The sequence below is a fragment of the Thunnus albacares genome, chromosome 5 (genome assembly GCF_914725855.1).
Source record: "Thunnus albacares chromosome 5, fThuAlb1.1, whole genome shotgun sequence".
In the NCBI taxonomy this organism is placed as follows: Eukaryota; Metazoa; Chordata; class Actinopteri; order Scombriformes; family Scombridae; genus Thunnus; species Thunnus albacares.
Genome location: NC_058110.1, coordinates 12,269,814 through 12,284,057, shown reverse-complemented (window position 1 = coordinate 12,284,057; position 14,244 = coordinate 12,269,814). Strand labels below are relative to the sequence as shown.

At 39.1% G+C, this 14,244-nt stretch overlaps 2 protein-coding genes across 3 annotated transcripts; one reads left to right on the top strand and one right to left on the bottom strand.

The window, feature by feature from the left end:
* Positions 1 to 75: 75 nt before the first annotated feature.
* Positions 76 to 8,636, bottom strand: amt (aminomethyltransferase). The gene is made up of 9 exons (XM_044352865.1): positions 8,344 to 8,636; positions 6,583 to 6,750; positions 6,271 to 6,351; positions 5,351 to 5,482; positions 5,177 to 5,255; positions 4,853 to 4,998; positions 3,035 to 3,215; positions 2,452 to 2,607; positions 76 to 1,661 (listed from the first exon to the last, which is right to left on the bottom strand). Exons 1-9 carry the CDS (start codon positions 8,485 to 8,487, stop codon positions 1,486 to 1,488), a joined length of 1,263 nt encoding a protein of 420 aa, XP_044208800.1. The 5' UTR covers positions 8,488 to 8,636; the 3' UTR covers positions 76 to 1,485.
* A 1,325-nt stretch (positions 8,637 to 9,961) lies between these two features.
* On the top strand, positions 9,962 to 13,944 carry si:dkey-20d21.12 (uncharacterized protein LOC556245 homolog). 2 transcript variants are annotated; one of them, XM_044352548.1, is made up of 4 exons: positions 9,965 to 10,391; positions 11,668 to 11,810; positions 12,676 to 12,894; positions 13,143 to 13,944. In XM_044352548.1, the coding sequence occupies exons 2-4, from the start codon at positions 11,678 to 11,680 to the stop codon at positions 13,277 to 13,279; spliced, it is 489 nt and encodes a 162-aa protein (XP_044208483.1). In that variant the 5' UTR covers positions 9,965 to 10,391; positions 11,668 to 11,677; the 3' UTR covers positions 13,280 to 13,944. The 2 variants fall into 2 exon arrangements, with proteins under 2 accessions (XP_044208484.1, XP_044208483.1); XM_044352549.1 differs by lacking the exon at positions 11,668 to 11,810 and having other exon boundaries at positions 9,962 to 10,391.
* Positions 13,945 to 14,244: the final 300 nt, after the last annotated feature.

The following is a 14,244-nucleotide window of genomic DNA, read 5'->3' as shown; positions in this document are numbered from 1 at the left end:
TGATTTGTGATATTGGGCTATACAAATAAAACGGACTTGACATTTCAATAGCAAAATAAATGAGTCATGGGCAAATGAAAAGCAAATTGTCTTTATTAAAGAGAAGATATTTTCTAATCAAATGAAAAATGTTATTCAAAATGTTTACATGAACTTTCAGTGAAATATTAAATCCACACTCACACAGGGCTTCAAGTCAGAGCTGGCAAACTTATAAATCAGTAGTATGATTTTAAATATTAAGTATTTTGTTATTTTTTTGATAAAATAAGACATTCAGAGCTCCACAAAAAGTCAAAAGAAAGGTCCTAGTTAAATAAAAAAAATTACATTTCATTAGTAGCCACACAGAATACACATAATGACAATTAACATCTTTTCAAGTCTATCATTTTACCACATGTAGTGTAAAGTCATGTAGTGTAGTGAATGTACCTCTTTGAAGTTCAAGATATGACTATGTTATGAACAGTCTGAAAAACAATCTGCTCAGGTTTTATCTGATGTGGAGATCATATTACTGACCATCTCAACAAAGAAAACCAGAGCGCTCTCACAATCTCTCCAAACAACTTACTGAGAAAATAGTTAATTACCACAAAAATACCAATTCCACAAACTGGTATACTTGTGATAACTAGCACATTTTGGGTAGGGATTTTGTGTTGGAAGGATTATGTGCTGGTCTTGTTAAAATACCCTTAATCCAGCTGTTTACAACTAACAATATTAGTGATGAAAATTTGGCTCTGCAGTATTTAAAAAAAACCTTAAAAAACAAAAATGTAGACATGTTGTGATTTAACATCAAAAGTACCATTTGGAATCATATTGTTTTGGTCCAGCAGTGACAGACTGAAATGTTATCACAACTCATTAATAAAACTTATATTCTATAAGAATAAGTAAATTAAAAAATAGTTTTTAGTGGATCTATAGCCTCACTGTTTTTGTTCTAGTGCTGTAAGTGACGGCTAATTTCAGTCATTTTGATTCAGTTTAATCTGATGTTCACTTATAAAAGAGGAAAAAGAAAAAACACAACTTGGTCTATGAACAATGTTGGCAAAGCATCAAGGCCCCTACTATAGTCATACTTACATATTCTGACTCAACAATACTGTTTGTAATGTATTTTATGTATCTCAGGTATAAATTGCTCACAATTCATCACACATCTGTCCACATGTGCAACCTCTTCAACACATAAGGTAGAAAACTAACTGTATGTAGAGTGACCTGTCGGTAAATAATACGACACTATACATTGTAAGTCTTCCAGTTTATAATTTGGGTTTTTCTTCTCTCAGAGGACTCATCTGTAAAGACGTTTCAGTCTACAGTTAGTTAAACTGGTGTTCTGAAGTGGGCTGCACTGGTGAATGTGGGACAAAGTGGAGGAATGGTCCAGTGTTAGTGTATGTATGTGTGTATGTGTGTGTGTTTGTGTGTGTGTGTGTAGAAGTGTTTGCATGTGTGTCCCTCCTATCCAGAATAGTAGTTGGTGGGGACGAAGGGCATCTTGCTGACGGTGGCGGGCACTGCTTTTTTCCGGACTTCAACCTGGATGGCTGTTCCATTCTTAGCAAATGCGGCGTCCACGTAACCCATGGCAACGTTCTTCTTCAGACAGGGAGAGGGGCAGCCGCTGGTCACCTCACCTGAATAAAACAGCAAAGAATAAGTCTTTCAAGGGTAATATCTAGCAGACAACCTTCAAACTCTCTTAAGATGCAGAATTAAACCTTTTTGGTGGAAATATTAAGTTGGACCTATTCTGTGTTTGAGATCTACTTCCTGAGCAGCAGACTGACCTGTTGATCCTGTTTACTTTTAACTTGCTTACACATTACATTTGGTCATTTAGTCATTTAGTCACTAAATGCTAGGACTGACAATATGCTTGAAATCATAAGGATTATTTTCAAAACTAATATATATCATAACATGGCTCATGCATCCAAGATAATGTGATAACCCATTGACATGGTAACATTATGTATGATGTCAAACTAAACTGAACATTTAATTAAATTCTATATGTTAAAGCCAAAGTGTGCAGGATTTGAAAATGTCTGACTTTAGTGACCCCTAATGGTAGGTGTAGGTATGGTAATCATAAAAAGCAAAAAGCTTTAGACATAAAATATTTTTAGGTCAGTGGTGGTGCTTCAGGTTATTTTAGTTTGGCTTCGACAGCTGCCTCAGTGTAAGTTATGAATACATTAAACCATAAAAATATACAGTGCCAGTCAAAAGTTTGGACTGGTACTGTTTATATATATTTAGAGATTTTATAAAATAAAAAAATCCTTAATCTTAGGTTTATACTTCTTTTATGGAGAAACATACTGTTAATTTCATTCACTTTTTCCCTAACATTGATTATTTTCTTGCCATGATGTTGCCATGTTGTTAATTGAAATACAACCACTGTGTTTGCTTGCTGACCTATGACCTTTCCGTCGGGGCTGAGTATGGGTGTGTGTTGTCTGACGGGGGGACCGGTTGACACCAGACCAACTCTCTTCCTGGCTGTTTTGGCTTTGATCTGAGGTATGATGATGTCAGCACCAGGGAAATCCTTGGTCTGACGCCGACGCTTTCCTGCGTGTGAAAAAACAAAGCGATGGAGTTCATACACCAGGATTGTCAGAGCGAAGTGTACATTCAAGGCTAAACTACTCTGAGTGGACAGCTGTGGGCTTGATGAATGAGTTTAGATAAAAGTGCAAGATACGAAGATGTAATTGTTTCAGAAACTAATAAAGAGTAGCTGATGAACTGAATCTGCTTGTGCTTCACCCCAACAAAGTCCTTATAAGAGAGATCTTCTCAAGGTTTGCACTTAGAACTATACAATGACTAATATGTAGCTGGTACTGAATTATCTTCTATTCTTGTATATTTTTTTATTTGTCAGGTCCAAAGGGAGAAAATTAATCAGCTGTGTCAATTTACCCATTCCACAACAGCCTTCTGTGAAGAAAAAAACTATTCATTAAATATTAAGTAATTCATACTAAAACATCACCTATGGTCCAGACTAAGGTGGCCTCCACAGGCGTGGTGGTCTCATCAATGTCGTTGCCATAGAGACAAAGCCCTGCCTCTAGCCGCAGACTGTCTCTGGACCCCAGACCGGCCAGTTTCACCTCGCTGTTACCCAGCAGCTTCTCCGTCAGCTCCACCACTCTGGACTGAGGTACAGAGATCTGGGACAGACACACAGACAGACTGTAGAGCTGAGTCTCCATCCAACTATGAACTGGAAACAGCAGATTTTAACTCATTAATGTTGAAATTAAAACACTCTATGGAAACAAGTAATGACAGTGTAAAGTCACTCTGTTTTTTTAGATATTTGCTGAGGATGTTGAGGATGCTGATTTCATCACTTCAGCATTTAAAGATACACTTGAAATCAAAAACTTATTTTTGCTAAATTCTATAAGTTTGTGGGGTAAAAACACAGAGTGAGTCAAGTGAGTCTCAGCACTGAAGGAAAGAGTAAAGGCAAGACAAATGTATGTGTATGAAAAAAAATCCTGATAAAAGAGAAGCAAACTCCCACCAGCCAACCCACATTCATCCTGTTTTCTACAGAGGTCCAGCAGAGTGGGCAGTGGGAGAGTGAAAAAGGATAAATCCATGCAGTAAACTATCAATCTGGAATTAGTCAGCAGGTTCCTGACATTTTACTGAGAGTTTTTTTTTTAGATTTTATGATTTTTTATTGGCATATTTTGGTGCAGCAACTTCTATATTTCAGTAGATGCAGGAAACCTCTCTCGCATGTTTTGTTGCAGCCGACAGTGTGACATCACCTGTAGACTATAATATTCTCCTCTCACATCTCTGTGACTGTCACATCCCTTGACCACCTCCCAACACGGAGCTTTTTGCTTTGCTTTTGTTTTTTAGCATCTAACTTCACGTCAAAGCATTCTCATTTTATTTCTGCCACAGAGCAGAGCTGCTCGGATGACACGTCGTTCACAGCTGTTTCCTAATTGTTTTGGCTCTCCTACTGACGCTCCTAAATTTGTTATGTTTTTGTCTACTGATCTCAAAGATACACAGTGTGTTTACTCTTTGGGAACTTTTTGTAAATGAAACTCGCCAACAAACAGAGCAGAACCTTATATGGCAGTATTAGGGACGTGGATTATGCCAGTAATCACATCTCACGAAAAAGAACCCACTCATGAACAGGTGGCGTTCATCAGGCTGAAACGAGCGATTTATGACAAGTTTGGGCAGTTTAGAGAGTTTGTTCCGACTTGAAACACTCGTATGAGCAAACCTCACAGAAAAAAGTCAGAGAGTTTTAGGACAAAAATACCAAAATGCTCTTGCATGAGGCCCAACGTGTCAAATGTCAGGTTAACTATGAGATACAAGGTAACACTCAGCATCTTTAAACTTCTGTTTAATGTCATAGACATAAACAGATGAATCTTATGAATGACCAAAGGGACACAAAATGAGGAAATGATGTGATGACACTCTACAAACACTTAAATTGTTTGTCCACTATGTAAGTTAGTAATAATACACAACAATGTGTCCTGATATACATTACAAAGGCAAAAGTGAAGAAGTTCATCAAATTCTATATCAGGGCACCTCCTCATTGTTACACTCCATTTAAGATACCTGCCCACCAATTAGACATTTGCATTTTCCATGGCTGCGGCCCAATTATTGTTATGACAGACACAATAACTGACATCTAGTAATCAGACACAAGTAATATATCAACATTATAAATCTTTGCTCAAGGTCGATGTAAAAAGAAAAAAAAAGCAAAAAAGTGGAGGTAGGAAGATAAAGAGAGAGAAATGATTACCTCCACCCCGTCCTCTCCGGTGTATCCACAGCGGGTGACCCTGCAGCCAGGAACACCAAACACAGTGGCCAGGGTGGAGGTCATGAAGGTCAGCTTACTGAGGTCCTCCTTCAGCCCCTCCTGGAGCACCCGAGACATGGACGGACCTGACAACACACAGCTGATTAATTATTCAATGACACTAAGACATGGACATGGTCCTATGTAGAGGAGCTCAAATAGACTATCAACAAAGGATTCAGTTACAAAAGAAAGAAATAAAACTACAAAGAATCAGTGCAGGGAAGGAAGGAGGAATGGAAGAAGCCCCATAAAATATTTTACCTTGCAGAGCAATCAGTGCTTCATCAAGGAACTCAATATCCACATCAAAACCTGCTGCTTTGCACTCTGCCAGTCTGGCCTACAGGCAAAACACACACACATATGTCAGACACTTTCTGTCAGTCTACCTGACTCTCACCTGTCTGTCTACACACACTCTCTGTCTTAATTCACCTTCATATTAGCAGAGTCCTTGTCAGCGCAGCCAGCGTTGGAGACGACGTAGAGGTAGCCCTGGTCCGTCTTTGTCACTATCAGGTCGTCAATAATCCCTCCTTTCTCATTGGTGAAGAGGGTCAACGTACCCTGAAGGGTGATGGAGCAGGGAGAGATGAGTGGAAGGTGAATTTATTTCTTATACTGGAACACTGTCCAGTTGGTCGAGTTGCTCCAACTCTGATGCTTCATGTTAGCATGTTACGTTACACTGTGGTTCTGTTCACACTCGGCAATAAAATGTGTCTTAAGTGATGTCATTGTAGGGCTCATTTTTCCAATACACTAATAAGCGTATTTTCCGAAATGTTAAACTATTGCTTTAACACTAGATCACTTGACTACGATGTTGCTCGTAGTGATGAACCCACAGTGAATTGTCACCAAACTCTGAAATTCCCCTCATCTCTACAAGGCTTTCTCTACCAGCACCTTGCAGCTGATTGTTTCGGTTTTTCCTGCCTGCAACTTTACTGTTTTGGCTCAGTCTCACCGCTCTCATCAGTGTCCATTTCAGACCCAACAGGGATCTGTTTTTAGTAAAAGAAAACCCCTAAAACCCTGCTGTATGTTACCTGCCCAGCACCAATTGACAGACAGCAACTAACTTGTGAAGAAAATTGAGCATTTAGCAGCTGAAGAGCAAAATATTTCCCTCAGGAGTTTGTGGAAACCAAATTCAGAGCTAAAGGGGGAGAGAATATTGGACTTAAATTCCTCAGGTGGCATGAAACACAACTCTAAATGATTGAATTGTTTGCCAACAAGTTTGCTATATCAACTTAAAAAGTTATAATGTTTTCAGCTTGTTTCCGCTGCCCCCAAGTGGCCAAAAATCAGTTAATGCAGGTTTAACTTGAAACAAAACTTCATCTCACCTGGTTGTCCTTGAGTTCTGCAATATCCGCAACCACTAGAGACTCCATGAACTTCACTCTGTCTTTGCCATGGACTTTGGTCTGATGGGTAAAAAAGCAAAAAAGATATAATCAAATATAGCAACAGCATTTTTTTTTGGTTGGCTGGGTTGTGGATAAAGAAAAATGATCCCTGTCATTTGACAAAGTACTATGTTACACTATGATGACGTGTGTCTATTTACATCATATATAAGTTTGTATGTATATTTCCTTACCTGTGTTAATGTGTGTATGTATCTGTTTGCATGTGTATGTTAATACTAGTCTCACCTGCAGCATGTGGCTGACATCGAAGATGGAGCTGTGCTCTCTGGTGTGCATGTGTGAGGCGATGTGACTGTCTTTGTACTGGACGGGCATACTCCAGCCCGCAAACTCCACCATCTTTCCCCCATGCTCCCTGTGGAAGTCAAACAGCGGAGTCCTCTTCAAGGCAGCCTGGGGGAAATGAAACACTATAATGAGTGTAGGGTTGGGCAATATATCAATATTATATCAATATCCTGATATGAGACTAGATATCATCTTAGATACTGGATATCGTAATATTGTGATATGGCCTAATTGTTGTCTTTACCCACTTAGTCATTCTATCCACATTACTGATGATTATTTATCAAAAATCTCATTGTGTAAATATTTTGTGAAAGCAGGTATTTGGTCAAAAATATTGTGATATCGATTTTGTCCATATCACTCAGCCCTAAATGTACAAAATAATAGGAAGAACTACAGTTGAACGATCAATAACTTACTTTATTTTGCAATTTGAATAGTTATGAAGTGGTTGTTGATATATGCATCTTAAAAAGGTGCAAAAATTTGGATTTTTAAACATTCATTCATGTTAATATATGTAATAACAACAAATCAAAAACTGTTTCTAAAAAACTATTTTATAACAAGCAGATTTCCCCCCAAAATGTGATCAAATATTAACATAATACCACATTTCTGTTCATACAGCTCAGTTTATAGTCTGATTTGTCAAACGATTAAATGTCAGAACGACGGGTCTGTTGTGTTCATTCGGCCCCAACTTCTGACCTTTGAACTAGCCAGTGAGGGGGGTTTATCAGTGCAGCCGCAGTGCATCATGGGAACGAGTGTGTCTGTACTTTACATAAGACTCAATTGCTTTTTACAAAACTGTACAAGTCCAAAGTCAGCTGTTAATTTGAATGAACAGAGGAGAGGTTAGTGTTGTACTACTGTTGCACACACGCCCACACACTTCATGAACAGATTAGAGACACGCGGTCAGGACTTTACTCTTTTTACTCATTTTGCTTTGTGCAACACTAAAAGATAAATCCCAAAAATAAAACCTTTATCTTAGAAGCTTAATAATTTGCAGAAACTATACATTTTGAGTCACGCTACTCATGCCTGCTATATTAGTGGTAAAAGTGAATGAAGATCTGAATGAATAAATCTCGTTAGCAGAGTGTGAGACAGCAGTACTGAAGAATCAGTCACTCGTGGTTTTAATAAAATCATCTTGTGCGGCTCAGTGAAGTGAGGCAGGCAGAGGGAGGGTGATGATGGTCTACTGGGACAGATGTACATTATGTCTGCATGAGCTGACTGCTGCTCTCACACACTCTCATGTATTTTAACATGCTGTAACACTGATAGAGCCACTTATTTAATCTGAGGTTTTCTGGAGTGAAGTTCAAACATGAGTGCCAAAACAACCTTTCCAAAAGAACAATTAATACACCATATAAAAGAATACAAAGAATATATATACATACATATACGGTAATATCTTAGGAAAGCAAACACCATTGAGTATGATAATATCAACACAGAGGGCCACAGGTATTCTTTTTTTTTTTAATATTCTGGTGATGACAGGTGAAAACTTCAAGGGTGAGGTGGTTGAAAAATGCAACACTTTGCACCACAGGTAGTGTTTTCATCATCTTCCAGTCTGAAAACTGTGATTTAGCTGCTTAAACCAAACGTAACACAAAAGCACGCTGAGTAACTTGTAGAGGTGCAGCCTTTACTTCATGGTCTACTTACCTCTGCACTTGAAGCGTGTCTCTGCTGCTGCTGCTGCTGCTTCTTCCCCGCACATCCAGCACCAGCGACCCGCAGCAAACCGCCCCTGGAAGCCCGCAACCTGAGCCCCGAACCCCCGACCCCAACCAGCAACCGAGCCCACATCCTGCCACCTGAACCCCCGCTGAAGTCTCACACACACACTCGGTGGTCCTGACGGGTAACACTTCCTCTGCGTTACTCAACTCTTTGGACTCCAAACTCTGGAATTTCTGCTCTCCTGGCAAAAACACATGAAGCGGCAGCGATTGGAGGAAGGAGCAAAGACTTGTGGGGGATGTAGTTGATTGGTCGGTTTGCCCTGCAGGAGTTCATTGTTGATGCAATGATTCATGCTTCATCATATCAAACACCTCAGATATTAAAGAAACAGGGGTTGATTTTAGGCATGTTGTCCCAGCTCTGGAGTCATAATAGGCTATAAGGCATATCGGCTGATCACAGATTGTATTGATTATGCATCTACAAAGAATCATAGGAAGCTGGACTCTCTTAATGAGGCTCCCACAATAATGACAGTTTATAGGTTGTCTATTGAAAGTATTATTATAGACTTTGTGCTCTGTGTGTTGGTTTTGTACTGCCAGTGTAATACAGAGGGATATTTTAAGTTTATTTAAGTCATGTGGCTTATGAAGGGTCAACCAGGAGAGTCTGGACCACATATTCCCAGATAAAGCACCAAATAATGGGACCATAAATCCTAATTATCCATGTCACAGAAGTCCTTAATAGGACATTTAGCAATGTGGTGAATGCATTATAGTTTTATGTGATTGTTTTTAAAGGATGTGATATAATTGAAAGATGCAAAAACTTGGCAGACTGGCTCAGCTACGCTACACTCGACTGTTTGTTAGTGTTTTTCTCCCTTTATAGGCAGTGGCTCCCAGTGGGTCAACAGGGCAAAACAACTGGGAAATAACAAATTACCTTATTCAAAAATGAAGAGTGATAGGAAACATCATGGAGGGTGTTAAATTGTCTATCCCTTAGATCCTCATACACCATATTTATGAGATTAAAAAATACTGTTACTTTAATTATTTGGAAAACAGCACATTTGATGGTGACTTAATGCTGTAATGTGCATGCAGATCTTAATGCCAGCATCCATGTTTAATATTAAAGCACAAAGTGTCAGACCATAACTCTCAATAATGCGCGTTCTATGTTTTTCATTTGCAAACTCTAACTTAATAAATTGGAAATTATATGCGTGATTGTTGGATTTTGTCAGTTGCTCTTATCTTATTCACATTCTACAGAAATCCTCCAAACATTTAATCTCTTCTGTCCGTTATTCAGAAAAGGATTTTCCACTACCTGAAAGTTTAAGTGGTGTTTTTGGTCAGATATGACCACTTGACCACATTGATATTTGTGCATGTGAGTACTTGTACCCCATCATGCCCTCGCCCCAGATCACTGAGTCATCCTTTGGTCTGAGAATCTAATAATAAACCCATGCCTCTACTGCTATTTTAGGCCTTGGGGGGCCTGCGGGGTTGGGCATGTACGTAAGCCTGTTTGGAGGGGGTAGTGGGCTTGAGAAGACATCCTCTCTCTCCATGTTTCTTGCTCTCTCTACCTCTCTCACAGGGCAGCTGGGGTGGGCTAAATGGGAACACATATACAGTAGAAAAGGGTGGCACTGGGGTGTCCTACAGTTGTTCAGTGACACACACACACATACACACACGCACACACACAAGGATCCGGAGGTTCCCTTTTGTTTTCATACATCACGGATTTTACTGGAATCATTTATTCATTCTTGGGATTTACTTTGAGTTTGGTTGGATTACCTTTGTCACTGGATGGTTCCTGGATAACTTGTGTGGACATTTAATATGACTTTTTGCTGCTCCCGTCGGTGCACACACATGTTTTGGCAACTGGTCGTCTGTGTGTGAGTAGACCGGGTGAACAAGAAGAGTGACTGACAAGAACAAACAAGCAGACGCACAGATACGAATCAACACAGCTCTTGTTAATGGTGATAGAGGGTAAGTTGGCCTCAGTGTGGTCTGTTAATCAGGTAGACGAGTTAATCATCCATTCATTCATTCAGTTAGTCAGTCAGTCATTAGATAAAAGTCTGTTGTGTCCTTTGGCCCCTTATTCAAATTTCAGCAGCATTGTGCCTTTACGGGTTTCACAACCAGCCCTAAGTATAGCCCTAATGAATCATCTATTTATATGACCTGTTTGTTTTGTCTTCAGATAGAAAGCCTGTTGATCTGTTTTCTAAACCTCTAAAATGATACATCCTTACACGTCGACCTATTTTAACTACAGGATATCTACTAAATCCTTCCCTGTTTTTCTATCATCTCTTCTGCTTTCTGAGGCAACACATATGTCTTCATCACTATCATTTACTTACTTGATATTTGAGATTTAGATTGAAACTAAGATCCAATAGAACTAGCTAATACAGCTAATGCAGTGTAAAAGCCAATGCCATATCGATATTATTTACTAATGTGAGGCAGACAAATGACCACAGGCGCATACCTCTGCATTTACTGCCACAGTATTATATGTATTACTTAACCATAAAGTGATTTTCACAGGTCTGACTGTGCACTATCAACACATCATGAAAAGCTACCAGCTCTTGATAAATCAACTCACTCAATCTTTCCCTTTACTTTGCATCTCCGCCTCGGAGTGGCTACAAATGCAAATGAAAACTAATGTGATTAACATTATATAAGAGATACACTCGTGTTATTATGGATTGCTGACCTTCTAGTCATAAACTTGCCAATCATATTTAGTCATGTGGATTATTCAGAGCCCAATTCCATCTTGTTGAGAAACTAATTGTGGCTGTAAATATGCCTTTTTCACAGCAGACATTTTGACTTGTCATAGCAGGAAAAGCACAGGTGTGACTAATAACCTTAACAATGGCTCCGTTGTACTCAAGTGTTCCAGTAAGCCACGGCAGTGTGACAGTGAGCTAGCATGCACAATACCAGGACCCTGAAACTGAAGCATCATTAATTTCATTATCTACACCTGTGCTTTTCATTATGTGACATGTCAAAATGTCTGCTGTGAAAAAGGTTTATTTTTTGTACATCCATTCATAGTACATTGCCTTTCATGGTATCCGTTCAATCACAGACCAGCCTGGTTGCACGGCACAGCTTCAGGGAGATTATACACCTTCCAGATATGTTCACTGGAAAAGAGATGTTGAGTAGATATAGTAGTACTATCTTACACCATCTGACTGTCTCTACATCTGGTCATCCTGAATTTTCTCCCAAGATAAGGCGAGATGTCGAGGCCTCCTTCCCAGGCCAGCCCTCAATCCTACAGGGTCAGTGAAAGAGATCTCACTGAGATAGAGCTCCATTCTGTAGACTCCATCAATGACCTCCACCGGACACACCTTGAACACAGCCACAAAGGTACACACATACACACACAGCCACAAAGGTACACACATACACGCACCAAACGCAGCCACACAGGTAAACACACATACACTAGGAATGTGCAGAGAGGCCTGTATTTGTATTTGTATCTGTATTTGTTGAGGCAGCAAAATTATTTGTATTTGTATTTGAATAAAAGTGGAAAAAGGCTTAAAAATCCTGTTTTGTTTTCATTATGCTTTTAATTTTAGAAAATTAAAGTGTTACAATAAGTGTTCATGAATAAACTACCTTAAGAAGGAGGTCCCCACACCTGGTCTTGAACTGGAGTCTCCCAGATCATAGACGACTGCACTGACTACTGAGCTAAAACTTCACTCATCACCTCATTGCAGACAGATCTCTACCTATTTATACACCCATAACACAGAGACAGCACACAATATAACGTGTAGGGAAGAACTTCAAAGGCGCTTATTGCTTTACAGTTTCATTTATTGCCTATTTTTTACAACTTAACTTTGTGGAAAGGAGAAGGGGAACAACAGGTTATGGAGAGTCCCTTGGGAGCACTTTGTGTGTGTCAGTAGCTCAGCTTTATCTCTGGGTAACACCCCCAACTCCAGGAGTGATGTCCAAATAAGGAAATGTGCGTCATGTAGCAGGTGGATGTGAATCCCCGTCTGCGTGCTGGTATTTGATATGGTTTTTTATTTCTTCCCAAAAACAGATAATTTTTAAAATATTTGTATGAAACAAATAGCCATTAAAAACCCACTATTTGTGCTTTGCCGAATAACATATTTGTATTTGGGCACACCCTTAACATACACACACCTCAAACAGAGACACAAAGGTACACACTGACACTGACTGACCTCTCGGTATATGATTTCAGGCATGAGGCCCCCTCGCCCGGCTTACACACCCTCCCCAAATGGAAACCTTTACACATGTGACATGACAGCTGTCAATCAAAGAGGGCATCCAGTCAGCGGCAAATGGCAGAGCCGTCTCCAGGATATGTTGACACCGAGTTCATCACGTGCCTACGCCATGGGCTGCGCTATCATCACTTTGCTTCTGCTAACAGTCTTACTCATCTTCTACTTTTTAGGTGAGATATCAATTTGATTTTATTTGTTCCATCTGATAATTCCCAGTCATTTTGTATTTCTTGCCCAATTTTCCCCAGCTTTATTCGCATTTGTCATCTTATTGGCAATTATCCACGATAATTTCCACTTCAAGCTATATGATGTAATCATAAGACTTTTTAAAATATCTGAATCTTGCAGTATCTTGCTTTGTGTAACCCAGGATGGACAAATTGACAGTATTCCTTTATATCTGTTGCTCCTCCAGTCCAGCAGGGCGGTGCACTGCGGATGCTGACCGACGCAGTAAGAGAGAAAGAGGCCGCAGCCACAGAGCTGTCACTGCTGATCCAAGAACTGCAGACACTGAGACACAACCTGACAGCCATGAGAGGAGCGACATGAGGAAGGAGGCACAGAAAACTAAATATGCACGCAGATACACTTTAAATACTGGACATGAGAGGGTTTAAAGTGCAGAAAAGTGTGTTTTATGGTGGATTTTTCCTTTAAGATGAAAATTGTTTGTGTATGTGAATGTCAATTGAACCATGTAACAAAAGAAATGGGAGGTTTCTGAAAATGTTTTCCCTTTCCTCCGTCCTGGTAACAAGGAGAAAGACTTTTGAATGAGCTCACATATTGTTGTTGTTTTGTGTTGGTGCTGTTATTAAAAGCGGTGTGACTGGTCGAATTAAATGAATTATTTTACTATTGTATTCTCAAAGCATTACACTGCATAATACACATTTAATGTTTTTAGCAAAAAACATTATTATTGCACAAAATATTAACTGACTAAAAGTTAATATAAGTCTCTGCAAGGTAAAACGTTGCCATTCTGTCATACAAAATGTGTTCAAATGAGACAATATCTTTAAAAATGGAAAGGCTGTTTACTTTTCATGTTGTTATTTTGTGTGAGGAAGTGTAAGTGTCATTTATTGAACATTGTGCGTAACAGAAAAAGTAGCATGTGGAACAACAGCCAGTAAAGATAAGTTTGGCTGATATAAAGTCAGCCAACCGACTCTGATCTCTAATCATTAAATGCAATAACACAAACAAGACAGTTTTGTATTCTTGTGTTTAAAAACAAAAAAACAAAAAGAAAAGGTTACATAAGCAAAAGTTGAAGAATTTATCTCCCAATATTAGCATTAGATAACAAATTATATAATTATTTTCAAAACATTTCAATGGTTCGTGAACTGTGTGTAATTATGTCATACTTTTTACATAAGACTCATCATTTTGTGTTTACTCATTTCTTAAAAGAAGCAAATATGTTTGATTAGATTTGATTTTCACCCAGATTTTACGTCCCTAGGCCAGCCGTTCAAATTTATTTTGTTTCCTGCTGCAAAAAG